General features: G+C 49.1%; 1 protein-coding gene across 6 annotated transcripts in view; it reads left to right on the forward strand.

The window, feature by feature from the left end:
• Positions 1-20239, forward strand: part of IL16 (interleukin 16) — a 126681-nt gene extending 106442 nt beyond the window's left edge. For 2 of the 6 annotated variants that reach the window (XM_070775254.1, XM_070775253.1), the window contains 6 exons: positions 3796-3946; positions 7020-8106; positions 9063-9231; positions 12879-12980; positions 16421-16679; positions 16910-18125. In XM_070775254.1, coding sequence (XP_070631355.1) covers positions 3796-3946; positions 7020-8106; positions 9063-9231; positions 12879-12980; positions 16421-16679; positions 16910-17274 — 2133 coding nt within the window. In that variant the 3' untranslated portion in view covers positions 17275-18125. Of the gene's footprint in view, positions 1-3795; positions 3947-7019; positions 8107-9062; positions 9232-11941; positions 12051-12878; positions 12981-16420; positions 16680-16909; positions 18126-19758 lie in introns of those variants that run through there. The other 4 variants (XM_070775256.1, XM_070775257.1, XR_011562590.1 and 1 more) reach the window with 4 other exon arrangements.
• The last annotated feature ends 741 nt before the right edge of the window (positions 20240-20980 follow it).

Raw genomic sequence — 20980 nt, forward strand, 5'->3', positions numbered from 1 at the left:
CTCCGTTTCCTTTCTCTGCAGCTCCATCCCCCTCCCTCACAGGAGGGCAGGCTCATGGCCAGGCAGTTGCTGTATCTTGAGCCGTTTTTAGGCCCAGGTGCTGTGCTCTGTCTCAGTTAAGCCAGACAACCATCTGGGGATAAGAGTCCCTTTCATGCAAAGAGAAAGCCGAGGGACTTGCTCAAGTTCACATTGCCTATGGGTCACTTTATCATTAGGCTTCGTTGTCTTTCACTTCTTCTTCGGCGGATTTCACAGGGTAGGTAGAACTGGGGCCTCTGGTAATCCCCTAGAACAGTCGAACAGTCTGTGATAAGGGTTGGGAAGCTTCAGGAGGAGCAAGAAACCCCAGAAAGGAAGGTGTTGAGTAGGAGGAGAGAGCAGAGGAGGGAGAGGAAGCCAGGTTACTGAAGAGGAAGTACCATCTTGCAGAGAGCTGGCAGGATGTGGGCTCATTAGCAATTCATGGTGGAGATGCCGAGGGGGTGCTGTGTTCTCCTGCTCCTTTTTTTTTCTTTCCAAGCAAATGAGTATTTTATTAACATGGTATAAAAGAATTTTTAAACACATGGTAGGGTTTTGACCTCAAATACTTGTGAGGTCTGCTACTGAAATGAACTTACAGCTAGACAGCTTATGAATCTTGAAGATACCTAGTCTCTGTCCAGTTAAGGGTTCAGAACAGACACCGTCACCTTGTGCACCCTCATTTTAAGCAAACATTTCATTTTCCTTTGAGCCTAAGACCTGTGAGTCCCAGAGGGCAAATTAGGAACAGAGAAGCTGGGAAGCCAGGCTATCTACTTTGTTCCTGGAGACCCAGAGGGGGTCTGTGGGGGTCACAGGGGCTGCCCTGGTGATGCTCTTGTGCCCTCTGGCTGGGTTGGACCAGATATGGGGAGGGAGTCTCCCCAGGCGAGGCTGCTGCGGGAGAAGAAGGCAGACAGGGACTCTGCTGCAGGCAGAAGTCCCCTGTCTTTGCCACCCTGGCTGCTCTTCAGCATTTGTCGCTCCTGCCTGCACCCTCCGCACTTCCACAGCTGCAATTCTCTGTCCTTCTGCTTTGTCCCACATGGCCCACAGACCCTTCCACAGCCTTTTACAAAAGCACAGCCAGCACCATATTATTTTCCTGGGTGTTGGGGGTGCAGAGAAGGGAAGACAGCACCATAAAAACGGGGGCTGTTTGCTGCATGTCATTCTTCTTAAAATATCCTCCACCATGTCTGGGGATTTCTCACTGGGTGTTTTTCTCTTTGGTCCCAGTGTGTAATATCTCTCCATTCTTTCCTCCCTTTCTCCCTCTAGCCCCTCCTCCTTCTCCTTTTTCTTTGTCTGTCTCTCTGTCCTCCACCCTCCACCTCCTCCAGTCTTTCCTCCCCAGGGTCCCATGACCTTTCTCAAGCTTTTATGACAACCCCAAAGTCTTTCTCACCTACTGTAACTCAAGGGGACTTCCACAACCAAAATGACCTTCAGAATATTTCTTTCAACAGAGGACCAGTTCTCTCCCTTCTAGAAAATCAGCTTCAATGACCACTTTTGGTTAAAAATCACTTTCTCCCCTAAGTCATCTCCTGTCTTCTTTCCCTTCTCTCTCCATCATTCACTACCAAGCACTATGCCAGGAAAAACTATTTACAGCAAAAGTCAAGTGAAATCAATCTTACTTCTGGAGCTAATTGAAAAAAAATCTCCCATGAAGAGGGTGCAGTATCAGGTGTGTTGATGAAAAGACAAAACACATATGAGTATATTCCAACATGCAAAGTTGCTTTCACCACTGTGGTTGGTACCCAGGGCATCAGCCTATGAAAGTGTCAACCATTCACGGATATAGACAGGGTGCCGAGTTCCCTGGGTGCAGTTAAATTTCAGACACGTCATTTTTTTTTTTCTGCTGATGAGTGGCTTAGATACCATCAGTCTGATATTTTAAGCTTCTACTTTCATAACCAAGCCTTGCTTTTATGAAGGACTAGTTCAAGAGACACAGTGATTCCTTTGGGTTGGTTGGTCTCTCAGTGTTTCCAAAGTGCTACCATAGAACTTGGTTCTAAATAGGGAACCCTGGGCTGGGACAATGCTTGGTGAACACATTTCTAACTTGTATAGAATTATACTTCCTAAAGAATATTTATTGACAAAGTAGATATAAATCTCAGGCCACAAATGTTTTCAGTTTCTCTTTTAGTCCCACATGGTGCATTTGTTCCTCCTTCTTTCCTTCCTTTTGGAAGGGAGCTCACAGCCTTGTCTAATAGCCAGCCCATCATTCCACCTGACCCTGGAAATAGCAGAAAAGACATACCATCAACTGCAGTATGGCAGAGTATTTCCCCTGCAGAAAAATTTTGGCAGCATCTTTCTTTAAATTATATATTTATTTTATTTTGTGGCTGTTTTGGGTCTATCTAGTTGCGCGAGTGGGCTTCTCATTGCAGTGGCTTCTCTTGTTGCAGAGCATGGGCTCTAGGGCACTCTGGCTTCAGTGTTGAGACACATGGGCTTAGTTGCCCTGAGGCATAGGGGATTTTTCCAGACCAGGGATCGAACTCGTGTCCCCTGCATTGGCAGGTGGATTCTTAACCACTGGACCACCAGAGAAGCCCTATACAGCATCATTTTTATATTGGCCTTCTTTTCTTTCTGGGTTGCTGGTCTGCTTTTTCCTTCTACCATGGATGTTTATCTCTCTGGAACACTTCTCCTTGGCTTCTCTGCCTGGAAAGTTCTTACCCTTTGTTCAAGAGCCAGACAAGAAGCACTTCTGGGAAGCTTTCTGTCCCACTCTGGGACAGAACTGGTGCTGGTCCCTGCCTCTGGGCCCTGGCAACATCTCTTTGATGCTGTATGAAAACCCAAACTCTACTCAAGCATTAGAAAGTGACTTGGTGCTCGGTCCAGCTCGTCCCTGAACTGGTTTGTGAAGCAGCCTGAGGCCACATCCATGCTTAATGGGAAAACCGTCCTGCCCTAGACTGATCAGGTCACCCTGGGGGCAGCAGAGGGGAGCAATGGCACAGTTTCAGAGTTTCTGTCATCCTTCACAACATCCTTTCTAAATAGCTGAATGTTTGTTGTCTAGTCGCTCAGTCATGTCCAGGTCTCTGTGACCTCATGGACTGTATCCTGATAGGCTCCTCTGTCCATGGGATTCTCCAGGCAAGAATACTAGAGTGGGTAGCCATTTCCTTCTCCAGAGGATATTCCTGACCCAGGGATCAAACCCAGGTCTCCTGCATTGGAAGATGAACTTTTTTTTTTTTACCACTTGCCATCAAGGAAGACCATAAATAACTGAATAATAAATCACAATGTAGAAAGCAACAGATCCAAATTTTCCTCTAAGGGGTCTAACTTTAACTTAGTGAAGACTCGGGAGGCAGATCTTTGCCTCATTGTCTTCCCCCCTGGGAGGAGGAGGAGTTTGGCCAGATGTAGTGATACATGAAGCAGTGCCAGCCCTATTTCCCACCCCCAGACCTCTTCTCCCTGTCACAGGGGCCCCAGGATCTTCACATGTGTCAAGTGCATGAGCCCTTGTCCTGGATGCCGGCTCATGTGTCCAGGAAGCAGAGGGATGCTCTGGGCCTCCAGGAGGTGCCAGCTCCCTGGTCACCCATGCAGACAGCGCCATGGAGGAAAGGACCCTCTTGACCACCAGGGCTGCTATTGGACTTCTCATTAAAGCTGCTTGATGTTGGCCCCCCAGTCCCAATCAGAGGGCTCCTTGCTTTCTCACAGCTGGAGGCTACCGTTTTGACACAGTCTCACTTCCTGTTTACACCACAGGAAGCCAGAGAACTGCTGCCACCGCCGCCTCCACAGGAAGACACAGCGGGGAGAACCCCTCACACCGCTGCTGGCCACCCAGGACCTGTAGTCGGGCCACACACGACATCCCTCTCAGAGGGCCAGCCAGGGAGGAGGGCAGCCAGCCCAGGTAGGTCTTAATCTGCCAGGAGGAGGGACCTTCTGGATCAAGGTCCAGCACTAGGGGAAGACTGCAGCATTAGAGCATCCTGCATGGCTGGACCGCTGGGCCTGGGCTGGTAAGCAGTCAGGGTGGGGACCTCTTGGCTGGAATAGTGATGCTGTGATGCGGGGTGGGGGGGGATGCACAGCGGTGATGGGAGGAATGCGGGCCAATCCAGAGTCGGCTGGAGAAGGGAGCCCTTGGGAAAGGTCCCAGACACACCTATCCAACCACAGCGAGCGGCCGCTGCCTCCGGGGTGACAGCCTTCTAGAAAGCTTTTTCCAGCATTTCCAAGTCTGGGGATGCAGGTCAGAGAGGCATGAGTGAATAGCAGGTTGCTGGTGGTCACTGCCCCCAGGCAGGGGATGGCTGGGGTGCGCCCCCATGGTGCCCCTGAAAGTGCTGAGATGTGAGCTGAATATTAAAGCTTTGATGACAGAGGAGATGGGATTTGGGGCCAGGGAGACCAGGGTGGAAAACCTGGCTCTGTCCTTCACCAGTGTGATTTGGGGCAACTCAACTTTTTTGTGTGTGAGCCTCAGTTCTCTCATCAGCAAGTGGGAAATCACATTGAACCCCAATGGGAGATTCAATTCAGTAAGTGCGTATTGAATGCTGCCTTCAAGAGTCCCTGTACTGGCTTCTGGGGAAGAAGCGAGGCAGGGGAAGAGACAGACACCGGGAGAGAGACACACACAGAGAAAGAGAGAGAGATGAGAATGAATGTGAAGGAGAATGAGAGAAAGAAGACAGACCAGTCCATCAAGGAGCTCCCAATAATGGTAGTGGCAGAATTGGCTACACACTTACATATTTATTGCTCAACCTGTTTGAGTAGCACTACATGCAAATGGCCACCCACTCCAGTATTCTTGGCTGGGGAACCCCATGGACATAGGAGCTTGGTGGGCTACAGTCCATGGCCATTGCAAAACAGTCCAATGTGACTTAGCAACTAAATAACAATAACCACGTGCAAAGCACACAGAAGGCTCTTGGAGGTCCAGGAATGCTGTGAATGGAAATACCTGGCACATCTCTCCCGGAGCAGGGGCCCTACTCAGGGGCCCTACTACTGGAGGCTCCTCTTCACCCCTTAGTCACCCCAACTGAGGAACACACCAGGGAACGTCTACCAGCAAGAGCTCCTCGCCCCAGTTTGCATAGGGCTCTCACGTAGAGTGTCCGACAGCTGAGTCTTACAGCAGGCCTTACAGCAGAGCAATGCATAAATGCAGGACCAGGCTGAGAGGTCCAGACACACTTGGTAAAGTCCCAGAGTCAGTACTAACCACCCTGGCCTCTGGGATAGTGCAGAAGGTCTCTGTGGGATCATCCAGGCTTAATGCCCTGCATGGTTGTGTAGCTTGAGGGTTGGCATTGGAACAAGACGCAAGAGGAATCCAAGTCTTCCTTACAATGGGCTGAATTCTGATACCAGGCACTGCCCAGAGCATGGTACCAGAACAATGAGACCTGGGGTGACCGAAGGGCCACACATGCACTTGGCTTCTCAGCTGTGCAGGACTTGGGGTTCAGCCTCCCTTTGTCCCTGGGAAAGAGTGGTGGGTGGCAGAGCTTCCCCTGGTCTGGCTTGTTCAAGATGGCTTCCAAGAAAGACCAACATATGTTCCCCTTCTTCTGACCCCAGTGGTGAGGGGCTGAACTTGACTGAGCATGCCTGATAGAGCAGGCTGGAAGGACCTGTGGGGCTGCCCCAGTGCCAACACCCAGGTTCATCCCAGGTGTATTAAATCAGACTCAGTATATTTTAGATCCTCCAGTTTCCAGTGTGCAGCCCAGTTTGGGAAATCACTGGTACAGAGCTTTTTTCTCCCTGGAGCCTTCTCATCTTTCATTGACTCTTTGGGCTGGGAACACTCCTTTGCTGAGCAAGCTGGTTAAGTCTTCAAGTAGGGAGAGTAGCAAACCGACATGACTTCAGGGACCAGGTGATACTTTAATGTGTGAAATGCTGACTGGGTGAGAGAGAGGCTGTTAACCCCATTGAGCTGGGGTGCAACCTGTCTGAAGTCTTTCATGCCTGCATTGCTTTTCAATGACGTGGGTGGTCCAAACCAATTAAGGCTGTCAATGTGTGACCCATGGCTTAAAAGTTTAAATGGTAAGAGAATTGAGTGTTGCTTTGACCTTTTACGTTTTAATGAGTTATCCAAGAGGCTACTTATTACAGTAAGTCTGCCACATATGAATGAGTTCCGTTCTGAGAGCACATTCGTGAATCCAATTTGTTCCTAAGTCCAACAAAGTTAGCCTAGGTACCTAGCTAACACAATCTGCTACATAGGACTGTACTGTAATGGATTTATAATATTTTTCACAAAAATAATGCATAAAAAATAAACACAAAAAATAAAACTTTTTAAATCTGGCAGTAGAGTACCTTGAAAAGTACAATAGTGCCAGCTACATCACCACTGCTTTTACACTTGCTTCCAGACATTCTGGGCTTGAAATAAAGACACTGCACTACCGTCCTCTATACAGTCCTATACAGTAAAGTGCACACAAGCACAAACACTTGTAGAGGATGCACACATGTGACAATGTACACCAGACATATGCACTAACTCACGTGATCGGACATGAGAACACACGTTTGTATCTCTGAAAGTTCACAACTTGAAGGTTCATATGGAGGGGACTTACAAAAGGACACAAAAGTGGGGAGTCAGGAGGTGGGGGTCTTGGCTCTGCCAACAGGTGACCCCTTATCCTTGTGAATGTTGGATTCCTCACTTACACAGTGTCAGAGATCAGACTAGGTATTCTGTGGGAACCCTTCTAGCTGTAAAATGCTAGGATGCTGTGGCGTTAACTCACGCCTCTGGTCCCCTGGTTCTGTGTGTGCTTCATCCAGGTGATAGCACCTGGGGTAGCAGCTTACCCAGCTAGGGATCCCCCACTCTGCTCATCTCCCCCCCAGAATCCTTGCTGTTCATCTTTGAAAGTAGAACTTAGGAGGAAAACCCACAACGAGGTGTAACACACAGCTCTGGCCTTCTTTCTACCCCCTAGGGACGCAAACGTCCCCAGTAAAACACCCATTGCTTAGGAGACAGGCTCGGATGGACTATAGCCTTGAGACCACAGCCGAAGACCCTTGGGTTAGAATTTCTGACTGCATCAAAAATCTCTTTAGCCCCATCATGAGTGAGAACCACAACCACGTGCCGCTGCAGCCCGACGCCCCGCTGGGTGAGGAAGATGGGATGCGGGGCCACCCAGACGGGGCTGCCGCGAAGCTGGACACCACCGGCGGCGGTCCCAAAGCTTACAAGCAGGCGGGCGGCAGCACCGTGAAGAAGGGTCCTCCAGTAGCCCCCAAGCCAGCCTGGTTTCGCCAAAGCTTGAAAGGTTTGAGGAATCGTGTTCCGGACTCCAGGCGAGAGATGGCCGCCTCCTGCCAGCCGACCCCCACCTCCAGGGAGCGCCCTGGGCCACCCCTGCGGGCTTCGTCCTCCATCAAGCAGAGGATCAGCTCCTTCGAAACATTCAGCTCCGCTCACCCGCCTGACAGAGGAGCCCAGAGACTGAGCCTCCAGGCCTCCAGCTCCTCGGGCGAAGCAGCAGAACTTCCCAGGAAGCAAGAGGGAGAGCGGGCTTCTGGTCCCTCGGGGCAAGGGGCTCCCCCCACCATGGAGCAGCAGCGGCCAGAGCCAGAGCAGCTGCCCCCCGCCTCCCCGGCCACGTCAGAGGCCAGCAACCCCGGCGTGTCAGGGCACCCTCCCCTGGAACAGCAGCCCGGTCAGAAAACCCTCTCCTCCGACCCCGACCCTCTCTCAAGGCTGCTGGCAACACAGATGGAGGGACCCCGAGGCCCAGTGGTCAAGATGCCAAGTCAGCGGGCTCGGAGCTTCCCCCTGAGCCGGACCCAGTCCTGCGAGATGAAGCCACTGGATGAAAAGACCAGTAAACTCTACTCCATCAGCAGCCAAGTGTCCTCGGCCGTCATGAAGTCCCTGCTGTGCCTCCCATCTTCCCTCTCTTTCGGCCAGATCCCCTGCAGCCCCAAAGAAGGGGTGTTACCTCCCACAGCATTCAGTGAAGACCCCACGAATAGTTCTGCTGAAGCTTCTGCCTCGGACACCAGCTTCTCTCTCAAGTGAGTGTCTCCATCCAGTTTTCACCTCTCTCATCTTTCATCCTCTTACAATCCTGTGTCTTTAAAAAGTTTCTCAGGTTTGCTAAAGGATTGTTCCACCTTTCTGTCTCTCTCTTTTTTAAGTGTTTATTTTATTTTTTTACTGCACTGGGTCTTCATCGCTTTTCAAAGGCTTTTCTCTAGTTGTGGTGCACAGGCTTCTCAATGCAGTGACTTCTCTTGTTGCAGAGCATGGGCTCTAGGCACATGAGCTTCAGTAGTTGTGGCTCGAAGGCTCTAGAGCATAGGCTCAGCAGTTGTGGCAAACAGACTTAGTTGCTATGTGGCATGTGGGATCTTCCCAGACCAGGGATTGAGTCCATGTGCCTTGCAATGCAAGGTGGATTCTTAACTACTGGACCACCAAATAAGTCGCCACCTGTTCTTATGAGCATATATATGTGTGTGTGAGAGAGAGAGGGTGTGTGGATGTGAGAGTGTATGGGTCTTGTGAGCGTGTGGGTGAGTATGTGGGTGTGTGTGAGAGAGAGAGAGGGTGTGTGGGTGTGAGAGTGTATGGGTCTTGTGAGCATGTGGGTGAGCGTGTGGGTGTGTGTGAGAGAGAGAGGGATATCCCTCTTGGTGGTCATATAGACACAGATTTGCCCAAAGCATCAGTTATACTTCAGGGTGAAGTTTTGAACACAGACTTCAGAGTCAGACACACCACAATCTGTGATTTCAAATTCCAGATCTTGGCATTTCATAACCATGTGACCATAGACAAGTTTCCCCACCTCCCTGAACCCCAATGTCTGTATCTCTACGGTGAAGGGATGCTAGTTTCTATTCATAGACTTGTTGCATGTACTTGTGGAATGAACATTAGCACCTTCCGGGAATACAGTAGGTATGCAAAGACTGTTAGCTCTTGTTAGCATCACAACTCATACTATGTGCTTCTCCTCCCTGCCAAGCCTCTCAGAGCTAAGAGAATACACGGAAGGTCTCAGTGAGTCCACGGAAGCCAACGACTGTGACCACTGCACCTCTCAGCCTGGTCAATCGGTTATCTCCTTGCTGAGCACAGAGGAACTAAAGAAGCTCATAGAGGAAGTGAAGGTTCTGGATGAAGCTACATTAAAGGTAGGTTTCTTTTTTATGGGCATTTACAGAGATGAAGGGCTTCCCAGGTGGCACGAGTGGTAAAGAACCCACCTGCCAATGCAGGAGACATTAAGAGACATGGGTTTGATCCCTTGGTTGGGGAGAGCCCCTGGAAAAGGGAATGGGAACCCACTCCAGTACTCTTACCTGCAGAACCCTATGGACAGAGGAGCCTGGTGGGCTACGGTCCATGGGTCTCAGAGTTGGACATGACTGAGGGACTTAGCACTTACAGGGATGAAGGCCTTGCTCAGAGCAGTGTGGTCACCTCAGTTAGGTAGGAGGAAAGCAACCCATGTAGCCCTAGGATCCCTGAAGTCGAGAGAGTTGTTCCCAAGGGCAGATACCAGAGTCAGATTGTGCCCTGCCCAGGGCAGAGGGGTGCTGTAGCACTGGACCAAAACCAGACCTTTCAGGGTAGGGAGCTTTGTAGCTCATGAAGTGATTTCAATCAGAGTTGTATCTTTTTGATCATTTAATAAAGGAGAAAAGTGAGGTTCAAGTTTGCAGAGTCAAGGTTTCTATCTCCACGTTCCCCTGACTGCCTGCCTGGCCTGCATCTCCAGGGTGATGCTGCTTGCAAGTGAGCTATCCATCATAAATTCTGAGTTCTTGCCTGAAGATTTGCCCTGCTCACCAAGAGGTGACGGACCCCAGGACTTGCAAAGGCTCCCACACTCAGTCAAGTCATTCTGAAAGTCCCACTTCCCCTATGCCTTCTGAGCATGACCCAAAAGTGTGTGGAGAGGAAGTGGTCAGGCAGAGCTGAGGCTCATTCAGCTCAGATGAGCACAGCCTCACGGGCCTTGCATCCGCCTGGGAGGCCCCAGTCCACAAAGGCTGTTTACACTGGAATTATCCAGACTGGGAGGAGAGGGTAAGGGGGCATCACAGTCAGCGTTCCCTACAGCAGGGGTCCCCAGCCTCCAGGTTCTAATGCCTGATGATCGGAGGTGGAGCTGATGCAATGGTAATAGAAATAAAGTACACAGTAAATGTAGTGCACTTGGATCACCCTGAAACCATCACCCTCCCCCAGTCTATGGGGAAATTGTCTTTTATGAAACTGGTCCCTGGTGCCAAAAAGGTTGGGGACTGCTGCCCTAGATGAAGGGCATGGGTGAGCCTGAGAAGACGTCCTGGGGCTCTGGGGCTCTTGCTCATCACCTGTGCACTGGCACCATCTTACCCAGAGCCTGATTTCAACAAAATAACAGAGGCTAAACTATGGTTTTTCCAGTAGTCATGTACAGATGTGAGAGTTGAACCATAAAGAAGGCTGAGCACTGAAGAATTGATGCTTTCGAATTGTTGTGCTGGAGAAGACTCTTGAGAGTCCCTTGGACTGCAAGGAGATCAAACCAGTCCATCCTAAAGGAAATCAATCCTTGAATATTCACTGGAAAGTCTGAAACTGATGCTGAAACTGAAGTTCCAATACTTTGGCCACCTGATGTGAAGAGCCAACTCACTGGAAAAGACCCTGATACTGGGAAAGATTGAGGGCAGGAGGCGACAGAGGATGAGATGGTTGGATAGCATCAAGGATTCAATGAACATTAGTTTGAACAAATTCCGGGAGACAGTGAAGGTCAGGGAAGCCTGGCGTGCTGCAGTCCGTGGGGTCGCAAAGAGTCGACATGACTTGGAAACTGAACAACAGCAACGAAGTGCTGTGTAAAATACATGGCTGTCCTGCCTGGGGCCTCCCTGGGAGAGGATTTGCTTTTAAACTTGACAAAGGGCTCTTCTAAGGCAAGTAAGCTGATGCCTGGGGATCCGGCATCAGCTTACTTGGGAGATTTGGGCCAGTGCTGCAGTTGAGGTGGGGACAGTGAAGTCCATTCATCCCTTCATCCCCCCCAAACCCCGGGTCTTGGGGACTCTAGATCAAAGGCTTGTGGAGCTAGCGGCACGACAGAGGCTCTGGTGGTGTCAGAGCAAGTGAATTTTTGATGTAAGGTTATTTCTTTATGCCAGGGCACAAACTGGTGGCCTGAGAGCCTGAAGGTGTATTGTATTTGGTCTGCTTGGTGATTGTCTAAAAAATATTATATTGTGTGTGTATGTGTAGTTGCTAAGTCATGTCTGACTCTTTGCGACCCCATGGTCTGTAGCCTGCCAGGCTCCTCTGTCCATGGAATTCTCCAGGCAAGAATACTGGAGTGTGCAGCAATTCCCTTCTCCAGGGGATCTTCCTGACCCAGGGATCCAACCCAAGTTTCCTACATTGCAGGCAGATTCTTTATCATCTGAGTCACCAGGGAAGCCCAATATTATATTTATATTTTAAATATCGTCAAACCCAAATCAAACCCTGGATTCTGGCTTCCCTCTCTCTCTCTCTTTTTAAATATTTATTTATTTGGCTGTGTCAGGTCTTAGCTGTGGCTCACAGACTCTCTAGTTGTAACTTGCAGGCTTAGTTGCCCTGTGGCTAACTTAGTTGCCCTGTGGGATCTTAGTTCCCCGACCAGGGATGGAACCCACGTTCCCTGCATTGCAAGACAGATCCTTAATCACTGAACCATTAGGGAAGTCCCCTGGCTTCTCTTTTTTAAAAGGGCATGAATGGTCCTGGAGCACTAGTCTGCATTCCTAGGAGCAGAGGGTCCTCTTGAGCCAATGTGCTCTCAGTTCTCTGTAGTTCCCCTCTCTCTCTCACATCTGCCCCTTTTGCTCTTTTAAGTGGTCTGCCTGAGCCCTGGATGCACTTGAGTTTGAGGCCCCCCACCACTATTGAGACCAGACGAGGGTCTCTGACTTTAGACACTGCAGAGGGATTGTTCTGACTTCAGGTGAGCCCAGGTCCAGGCTGGGAAGTACTGTGTGTGTGTGTGTGTGTGTGTGTGTGTGTACGCATGTGTGTTCTAGGGTGAGAAGCCAGCTGGTTCCTTAGTGCTGCTGCTGTGCCCCACGGAGCAGCAGGTGTAAAAACAGAGCAGCTAACTCTTGCAAAACTGCACCGCTCCAGCTTGCTGACCCAGAGTTCTCCAGGCTGACCCCATTCCACACCAGATAGCAGAGCTGTTGTCCCAGCTTCGATTTCCAGCTGACTCAGTAGCACCCAGCCCCATCTGTATAGATGTGGGTGTGGATGGGTACACAGGAGAGGCAAAGAACTCTACAGGTTGCCTTATATGCATTTTCTTTTTTCTTTTGTGCTTCCCATGACTTCCCAGAAAGTTTTCTTTTTCTAAATAATGAGATGGGTTTGACATAACTGGGTATATGGACAAGTTGTGATTTGAGAGCAAATCAGCCTGATGTTATGCTTCCCAGGTGGCACTAGTGGTAAAGCATTGGCTTGCCAATGCCAGAGATACAAGAGACGTGGGTTCAAACTCTGGGTCAGGAAGATCCCCTGGAGTAAGAAGTGGCCACCCACTTCAGTATTCTTGCCTGGAGAATCCCATGGACAGAGGAGCCTGGTGGGCTACAGTCCATGAGGTTGCAAAGAGTCAGACATGATTAAGCACACACACAGCCTGATGTTAGAACACTTGTTAAATCTTGATCTTCTGTAGTTTTATTAAACTTGAACAGAGGGGAAGAAGAATACTTGCTAAATTGTTCATGCTGTTGCAAATACAATGTTTTTTAATACATATATTTTCCTTCTACAGCAATTAGACAGCATCCATGTCACCATCTTGCACAAGGAGGAAGGGGCTGGCCTTGGGTTCAGCTTGGCAGGAGGAGCAGATCTAGAAAATAAGGTGATCACGGTGAGTGGCCCAGTCATGGGGTTCATCAGAGCCAGAGGCAATGACCCTTGGAGGGCGAAGCACTTATCAGGGGGGGAATCAGAGGAATGAATAACCCCAGGCCCTGGGCAGGAGGTTACTGCAGGAGTTTAAGATACTTGAGAAGCATAGATACTTAACCACTGGACCACGAGGGAAGTCCCATGATCCTTAACTTTAAAAAGGTCTCTGTGTACACAAAACAACTTTAATTTACCCAAAGAAATCTGAATCATTTATGGAACTTTAAAAAATATTACAGGCATCTCAGCCTCACCCCAGAGCTATTTTATCAGAATTTCTTGAAGTCAGAGCCTTAATGCCTCCATTTTTGAAGGTCCTGGAGAGACGTTTAAAAAATTCCAACACAGTGAATGTCACTGCGTTGAAGTGAAGTGAAGTGAAAGTTGATCAATCATGTCCAACTCTTTGCAACCCTATGGACCACACAGTCCATGGAATTCTCTAGGCCAAAATACCAGAGTGGTAAATACCTTTCCCTTCTCCAGAGGATCTTCCCAACCCAGGAATTGAACCGGGGTCTCCTACATTGCAGGTGGATTCCTTACCAACTGAGCTATCAGGTTAAATGAATGTTATGGGAATTTCATCTCAACAACAATAAAACAGGAAGAAAATTCAAAACAAATTTTTTTCAGCATCATGTCTCTTTTGGAAATAGAGATAAGTAACCGGTTAGCCACCAACATTTAAAAATGTTTTTAACTTTATAAGCCACTGGGCTTCCCTGGTGGCTCAGATAGTAAAGAATATGCCTGCAATGCAGGAGACCTGCCCAGCTTTGATCCCTGGGAAGATCCCCTGGAGTAGGAAATGGCAACCCACTCCAGCATTCTTGCCTGGAGAATCCCATAGGCAAAGAAGCCTGGAAATCTACAGTCCATAGGGTCACAAAGAATCAGATACGACTGAGCAACCAACATTTTATCTTATTATTGGAGTACAGTTGCTTTACGATGTTGCATTAGTTTCTGCCGTACAACAAAGCAAATCAGCTATAGGTATACATATATGTCTATATACATATATATATGCATATACATATATGTATGTACATGTATACATATATACATCCTTCTTGGATTTCCCTCCCAACTCCCCACCCCATCCCACCCATCCAGGTCATCACAGAGCACTGACCTGAGCTCCCTGTTCTTGACATACGTATGCCACCAACGTTTAGACAAGAATGATTTATGACCACAGGAGCCTTTGCCAAAGGCTTTACAGGAAGGATTGAAGGTCTGGCTATGATACATAGCACAGCACATCTAGATGGAAAGAGGTCCCACCTGGACAGAAAGAGGCCTTGGGCAGGCAGGTGTGGTACAGGAGGCTGTTTTCCTGGGTTTGCCCACTGGGAGATAGGTGTGTTAACACGGACGGTGGTGAAGCAGGTCTGACGGTTGACGGCGGGCGGTGGGGCCCAGCTGGAAAGGTCAGGAAGCTGTTTCTGTTGCTATTCACAGAGCACAGCTCAGAATGTGCCCGAGGCTTCAGATCTCGAGGTCCAGCCCCCTGTTCTCGCAGGACCAGCTGGTACCCAGAGTAACTTGGCACACTGCTTTCAGTCATGTGTGAGCAGCAACTTCCTTCTTTGCAAGCAAGCTCTCCACCACAAAAAAGCACATAAAACCAATGAGGACCTATTTCTGACACTGAGCACTGGTAGATCACCGTAAAGACGTTCTGGACGGCACAGGCTGCTTCCTAATTGAAGAGCAGAAAAGATAGCTTGCCTGTGGGAACAACACTTTGGATCTGTGGGTCTGCCCTGGAGGGGGTAGTTTTCTGCACCCATCTCGGTCGCCACCGCTGACACTGCCTCAAAAGCCAGGAGCGGTACACATCGGCTGATCCTATGCACCAAGCTTCCCCTTTCTCCTTCCATGTTTGAGCACTTCTGTTCCTTTCCAGATTCATTCAAAGAGAACTAATGTTGAGTACCGTCCATTACCAAGAACAAGCTGGGCTCCCACTGACATGTGCAGGTTTTCTTCCCCATGCCTCAGGACGGGGGATCGTTGGCATGTATGCTTCATTTGTGGAGGATGGATGGAGATGCAGAACAGATTCTCCTCCTACTCGGGTCTTGTAATCAGAGGATCTTGACCACGTCTGACCCCATAACAGAATTTTTCCAACACTGAAACTGTTTAGAGAAACAAAGAACCTTGATCAGAGGATAACAGCAAAACAACACATAGCACAGTTCAGCGATTGGCCACTCGTGCTGTCATTCAGTCCTCCTAATTAAGCACGTTAGAATTTACATCATTAAAAAGGTTGAGGCAGGTCTTGCCTGGGAGTCCAGTGGTTAAGACTCTGTGCCTCCATTGCAGAGGGGGTGGGTTTGATCCTGAGTCAGGGAACTAAGATCCCACATACCGTGGGGCCAAAAAATAAAAAGGCCTATACACGTAAAAAAAAATGTATTACAGGAAAAAAAAAAGAAGATGACTGCGGCAAAGACATGAGATTTTTTTTTTTTAATCCTACACTTTTTCAGAAAAGGAACCTAGGTGGGGATGGTCTCTTTTAACTGGAATTAAGGATCAGAATTTCTAGGGGAAGAGCTTTAAAAATATATAGACTTCCTAGGATAGGAATTCTGCATTCTGTGAAATATGTGGCCTGAGAATTTCTCTATGAAAAAAAGAATGCTTTGCTGAATCTTTTGGGGATCACTATATTATATGGCCTGTTCTTAGAGAACTATCATGCCAGCCTGCACTGTAGAGTCTCTAATATTTTTTTTAAACAGTAGACATTTTCAGAGCTTGTATTTTATCCAACATTCTTAATTTTCTTAGACCTTGGAAACTTTTCTAACACAGTATCTATTAATATGTCACAAAATCAGTGCTTGAAGAAAGTTTCCTGGGAGAATGCTGATGCAGAGCACAAAGGGCAAAAGAGTGTGACCAAATGTTAACTAGGATTGAAGCAATACAGTGTAGGATGTTGTGTTGGGAAGAATTTTGAGGGCCAGTCTGGCCATTTTTGCTAATGATCTCTGCTCTGGGTAGAGAAGGGAGTGAACCTGGCTAGTGGCTCTGAGCTAGGACACCTTTCATTTTATTTTCTTTGAAAGAATCTTCTGGGCTTCCTGGTGGCTCAGTGGTAAAGAACCTGCCTGCCAATGCATGAGACATAGGTTCGATTCCCGGGTGGGGAAGATGCACAGGAGAAGGAAGTGGCAACCCATTCTAGTATTCTTGCCTGGAAAATCCCATGGACATAGGAGCCTAATAGGCTACAGTTCATGGGGTCACAAAAGAGGTGGTCGCTTAGCAACTAAACAACAAGAACCTAGGTTTAACTGGTCGTGATCCTCCTCCAGCAAGAATCCAGATCCAATATGGTAAGTCCTGGGTCCTGACCTCCTCTGGTTTGCTCAGGTTCACAGGGTGTTCCCTAACGGGCTGGCCTCCCAGGAAGGGACCATTCAGAAGGGCAATGAGGTTCTCTCCATCAACGGCAAATCTCTCAAAGGAGCCACGCACAATGATGCCCTGGCTATCCTCCGCCAAGCTCGGGAGCCCAGGCAAGCTGTGATCGTCACCAGGAGGCCGACTCTGGAGGCCACGACCGACCTCAACTCCTCCACTGATTCCTCAGGTTCAGCCTCTGTGACCAGTGATGTCTCCATAGAATCCGGTAAGCTCTCCTTGCCTGGTAGAAGCCTTGTGGGCCACATCACTTTTGGATGCGTGAGGCCTGTGCTGGCAGGGCCATTAAGTCATTCCTGGTCCTCAGAACACTTAGCCAGCCGGGTGATGCGCACATGGGTGAATTCGCACATGTGCACAAGTTCCCTGGCAGCATCAGCCAGGCTCACCTGATACCCAGAAGAAGAGCATCCCTAACAAACCTCTGTGTTTTCTCAGCAGCAGAGGCCACAGTCTGCACGGTGACCCTGGAAAAGACCTCTGCGGGACTGGGCTTCAGCCTGGAAGGAGGGAAGGGCTCCCTACATGGGGACAAGCCTCTGACAGTTAACAGGATCTTCAAAGGTGTGATGTGGGTCCCCTTTTGGCTTCAGCTCCAGGCTTCTGAGGGCCCTACAGGACTTATCGGTTTCCCACAACCCCAGGCCCTCTTGAGAGGCAGGCAGACCTCTTATGAACTTGACTTTGCTTTTCTCCCTCTTCTCCTTGGCTCAGACATCCCCGTAATCCTTCTATTTTGCTGGGTCCTTGTAAATGACCCAGCCTGCTCTGACTTCAGCCTGGCAGGGATGGGACCAAGGTGAAGTACATGAGGCCCTGAGTGCTGTTTTTTTAATTTTTAAAAATTATTTATTATTTATTTATGTTGGCTATGCTGAGTGTTTATTGCTCCTCGTGGGCTTTCTCTAGTTGCAGAGAGCCGGCTACTCTCTAGTTGCGGTGGCCAGGCATCTCATTGTGGTGGCTTCTCTCACTGCAGAGCTGGGGCTCTAGAGCAGTCGGGCTTAGTAGTTGTGGTGCACAGGCTTAATTGCCCCTTGGCATATGGAATCTTCCTGGACAGGAAGATTCTTATCCACTGGTCCACCAGGGAAGTCCTGGGTGCAATATTGAAGGGGGTGCCGAAATATTCAGTAATCAAGATACAGACTGTTTCAATGCAATATTTTTTTAAATTGAAATTAATTTAAAAAGCCCACAATGAACAAAACACAGAGTCCGACTTCCTAGCCTCACTCACCTCATTCTAATCCTGGACCCGTCAGCTCCTACTGCTATTCAAAATGTTGAGATTTTGTTCATCATGGACTGGGGAGCAAGCCAACCCTAGTTGGAGGTTACTTGGGTTTTCCTGGGAAGATAATGAATGGCCTGCAGCTGTCACATACAATCACCCCTGATTCTTCACTGCTTCTCAAGCTGGACCCCCTGAGTCCCAGAGCCAGGAGTTGTAGACAAAGGGTCACGTGGTCTGGGATCTGGTCCAGTTCTGCTTCTTTTTTAAAATTTTTGGTATGCTGGGTCTTCATTGCTGTATGCACGCTTTTCTCTAGTTGCAAGCGCACAGGCTTCTCATTACAGTGGTGTCTCGTTGCAGAGCACCTGCTCCAGAACACGACGGCTTCAATAGTAGCAGCACGTGAGGCTCCCAAGCTCTAAAGCACAGGCTCAGAAGTTGTGGTCTGTGGGCTTAGTTGCTCCACAGTATGTGGGATCTTCCTGGATCAGGGATCAAACCCATATCTCCTGCACTGACAGGCAGATTCTTTACCACTGAGCCACCCGGGAAGCCCTCCAGCTCTGCTTCTAACTGCCAAGTGACTATTGTCTTCTGGGCCTGAGGTTCCTGATCTATAAGAAGAGCTGTGGGTGTATGTCTTTGGGCTCTTAGTGTTGAGACTCAAAGGCCCTCCTAGCTCTGCTCCCTGTCCCCCAGGGAGCCCCCACTGCAGACTGGTTTTGTTTCTGGGAGGTCTGCTACAACTGCTGAACCACAGCGGGAAGAACTGAGGCTCACACGGGAGCTTCCGAAGGATTCTGTGTTTACTCCAACTCTGGAAAAGCTATATATACATAATATATATATATAAATAGAATTGCTTTTTTTTTATCCTTAACCAAAACTTCACCTTATTTATTTATGGCTGCATCAGGTCTTAGTTATGGCACATGGGCTTCTCTCTAATTGTGTCATGCAGGGCTTAGTTGGCATACAGGCTTAGTTGCCCCAAGGCCTGTGGGGATCTTAGGTCCCCAACCTCATCCCCTGCATTGCAAGGTGAATTCTTAATCTCTGGACCACGCAGGAAGTCCTCAATTCTGAGAAAGATATTTTTAACTTTTTATTTTAATTTTTGACCACACTGCACAGCCTGTGTGTGTGTGTGCTCAGTCATGTCTGACTCTTTGCGACCCCATGGACTGTAGCCTGCCAGGTTCCTCTGTCTATGGGATTTCCCAGGTAAGAACACTGGAGTGGGTTGCTATTTCCTTGCAGAATCTTAATTACCAATCAGGGATTGAACACACACCCCTTGCAGTGGAAGCTTGAAGTCTTAACTGCTGGACTACCAGGGAATTCCCAATATTTCTAACTTTTGAAAGTCAACTTGAGATGAGCATAGGTCTCCAAGTCACTGGACCTGGATTCTAGTGTTAGTTCTGCCACCAATGGCAGCACGACCTTAGGCGAGTCACTTCACCATCTTGGTCCCATTTGCTTACACGGGGATGAGTCTGCCAGCTGCGGCCAAGGGACGTGGTCTCTAGAGCCACAAAGTCTGGTTCAAACCTAGACCCACCATGCAGCAGCTTCGAAGCTCAGGTGAGTTACTTGAGTCCTTGGTTTCCTCCCACATGAAAAGGGAACAGTAACAGAGCTACTAGAGTCCTAGAACTCTTGCCATAAATGCTGAGTGTTAACACAAAGCCTGTGATATATAACTGCCCAGTATATTTTAGCTTTTTTTTTTCTTTTTTTTTTGAGAAATGTCTGTTTAGATGCTTGGTCTGTTTTATTTATTTATTGGCCACACTGCACAACACACAAGATCTTAGTTCCCTGACCAAGGACTGAACCTGTGCCCCCTGCACTGGAAGGTGACGTCTTAACCAGTGGACCACCAGGGAAGTCCTGGGATGCCTCACTTTAGATCGACCACTGAGCTCCGGAGGGACGGGCTCCAGTTCCCTTCTGAGCTGTCCTGGCTCCTCAGAGACCAAGGGTAGGTGCTGACTACTTGTTCCCTTGTCACCCAAGGCACCCACTCTCTCCTCTCTCATCCCAGGGCTGGCCTCAGAACAGAGTGACACAGTCCAGCCGGGAGATGAAATCGTACACCTGGCCGGCACTGCCATGCAGGGCCTCACGCGGTTTGAAGCCTGGAACATCATCAAGGCGTTGCCTGATGGACCTGTGACGATTGTCCTCAGGAGGAAAAGCCTGCAGTCCAAGGGGACCCCAGCTGCTGGAGATCCTTAGGCCCAGCACCGGTGTGGACGCCAGAGCCTACCACATGCAGGTCCCCAAACTGCTAATTCTCAGGGTCACGGCTAACCCCACCCAATGGCGGAATGCACAGGTGTGCTTCCCGGTGGCTGCTTGCCCAGGTCTGGACCTTCTGGGATCCCACCCAGTAAGAGGGCGGTCCCAGAAGTTAGGGCACAGTCACAGTGGGGTGGCTGATACAAACGACAGACTGCATCTAGAGAGCTTAGTGATAATACTGTGGTGCTGTAAATAAATTGGATATATGATTGGATATGAAATCCTTGGCTTGCTCTGCAGGTTTTCTAAGGCCTGTCTCTGGGTGACAATCCACCCCAACCTTGTTTTTCTCATCAGTCTGCAATGCTGGCCTGCTTGGAGGGGGTTCCCTTCATCCTGCTCCACTTGACATCAGCTGGCACCAACTCACAGGCTGGAGGCTAGAGCCACTGGAAGGGTCACTCACTCACACATGGGTCCCTGAGGTTGGCTGCTGGCTAGGAACTCAGCTGGAGCCATTGGCCTGCACACTTGCAGGTGGCCTCTCCCTATGGCCAGGGCTTCCTCAAATACATGACTGGATGTCCTCTGAGAGTGTGAGAGCCAGGTAGGAGCTGCATCCTTGATATGACCTCATCTCTAAAGTTGAAGAGCATCACTTCTCTTGTGCTCCATCAGTCAGAGCTGGCCCAGATCTGCTCAGGTTTAAGGGGAGGGAAAAGGCGGCTTGGGCTGTTTTTGGAAAATATGGTCTATCACATAGCGCATTTGCAAAACTGTTTTTGGTTGGGGTTGGAGAAGTGCTCCTAGCCGGGGTGGTACCCAGTGACAGAGCAATAAACAGACAAGTGCAACTCCATGTGTGCTCAGCTGTGCCAACAGAATAGACTGGCCTGAGTTTGAGAGGGTGAAATATACATGGCTGCCATTCACCTCCTATGTGCCAAGCACCGTGTTGGTGTTAAGTGGACACTGTCTTCAGTAATCACAGTAGTGTCTACAGAGTGTGACATCATCCTGTT

The sequence above is a fragment of the Bos indicus genome, chromosome 21, assembly GCF_029378745.1.
Source record: "Bos indicus isolate NIAB-ARS_2022 breed Sahiwal x Tharparkar chromosome 21, NIAB-ARS_B.indTharparkar_mat_pri_1.0, whole genome shotgun sequence".
Lineage (NCBI taxonomy): Eukaryota > Metazoa > Chordata > Mammalia > Artiodactyla > Bovidae > Bos > Bos indicus.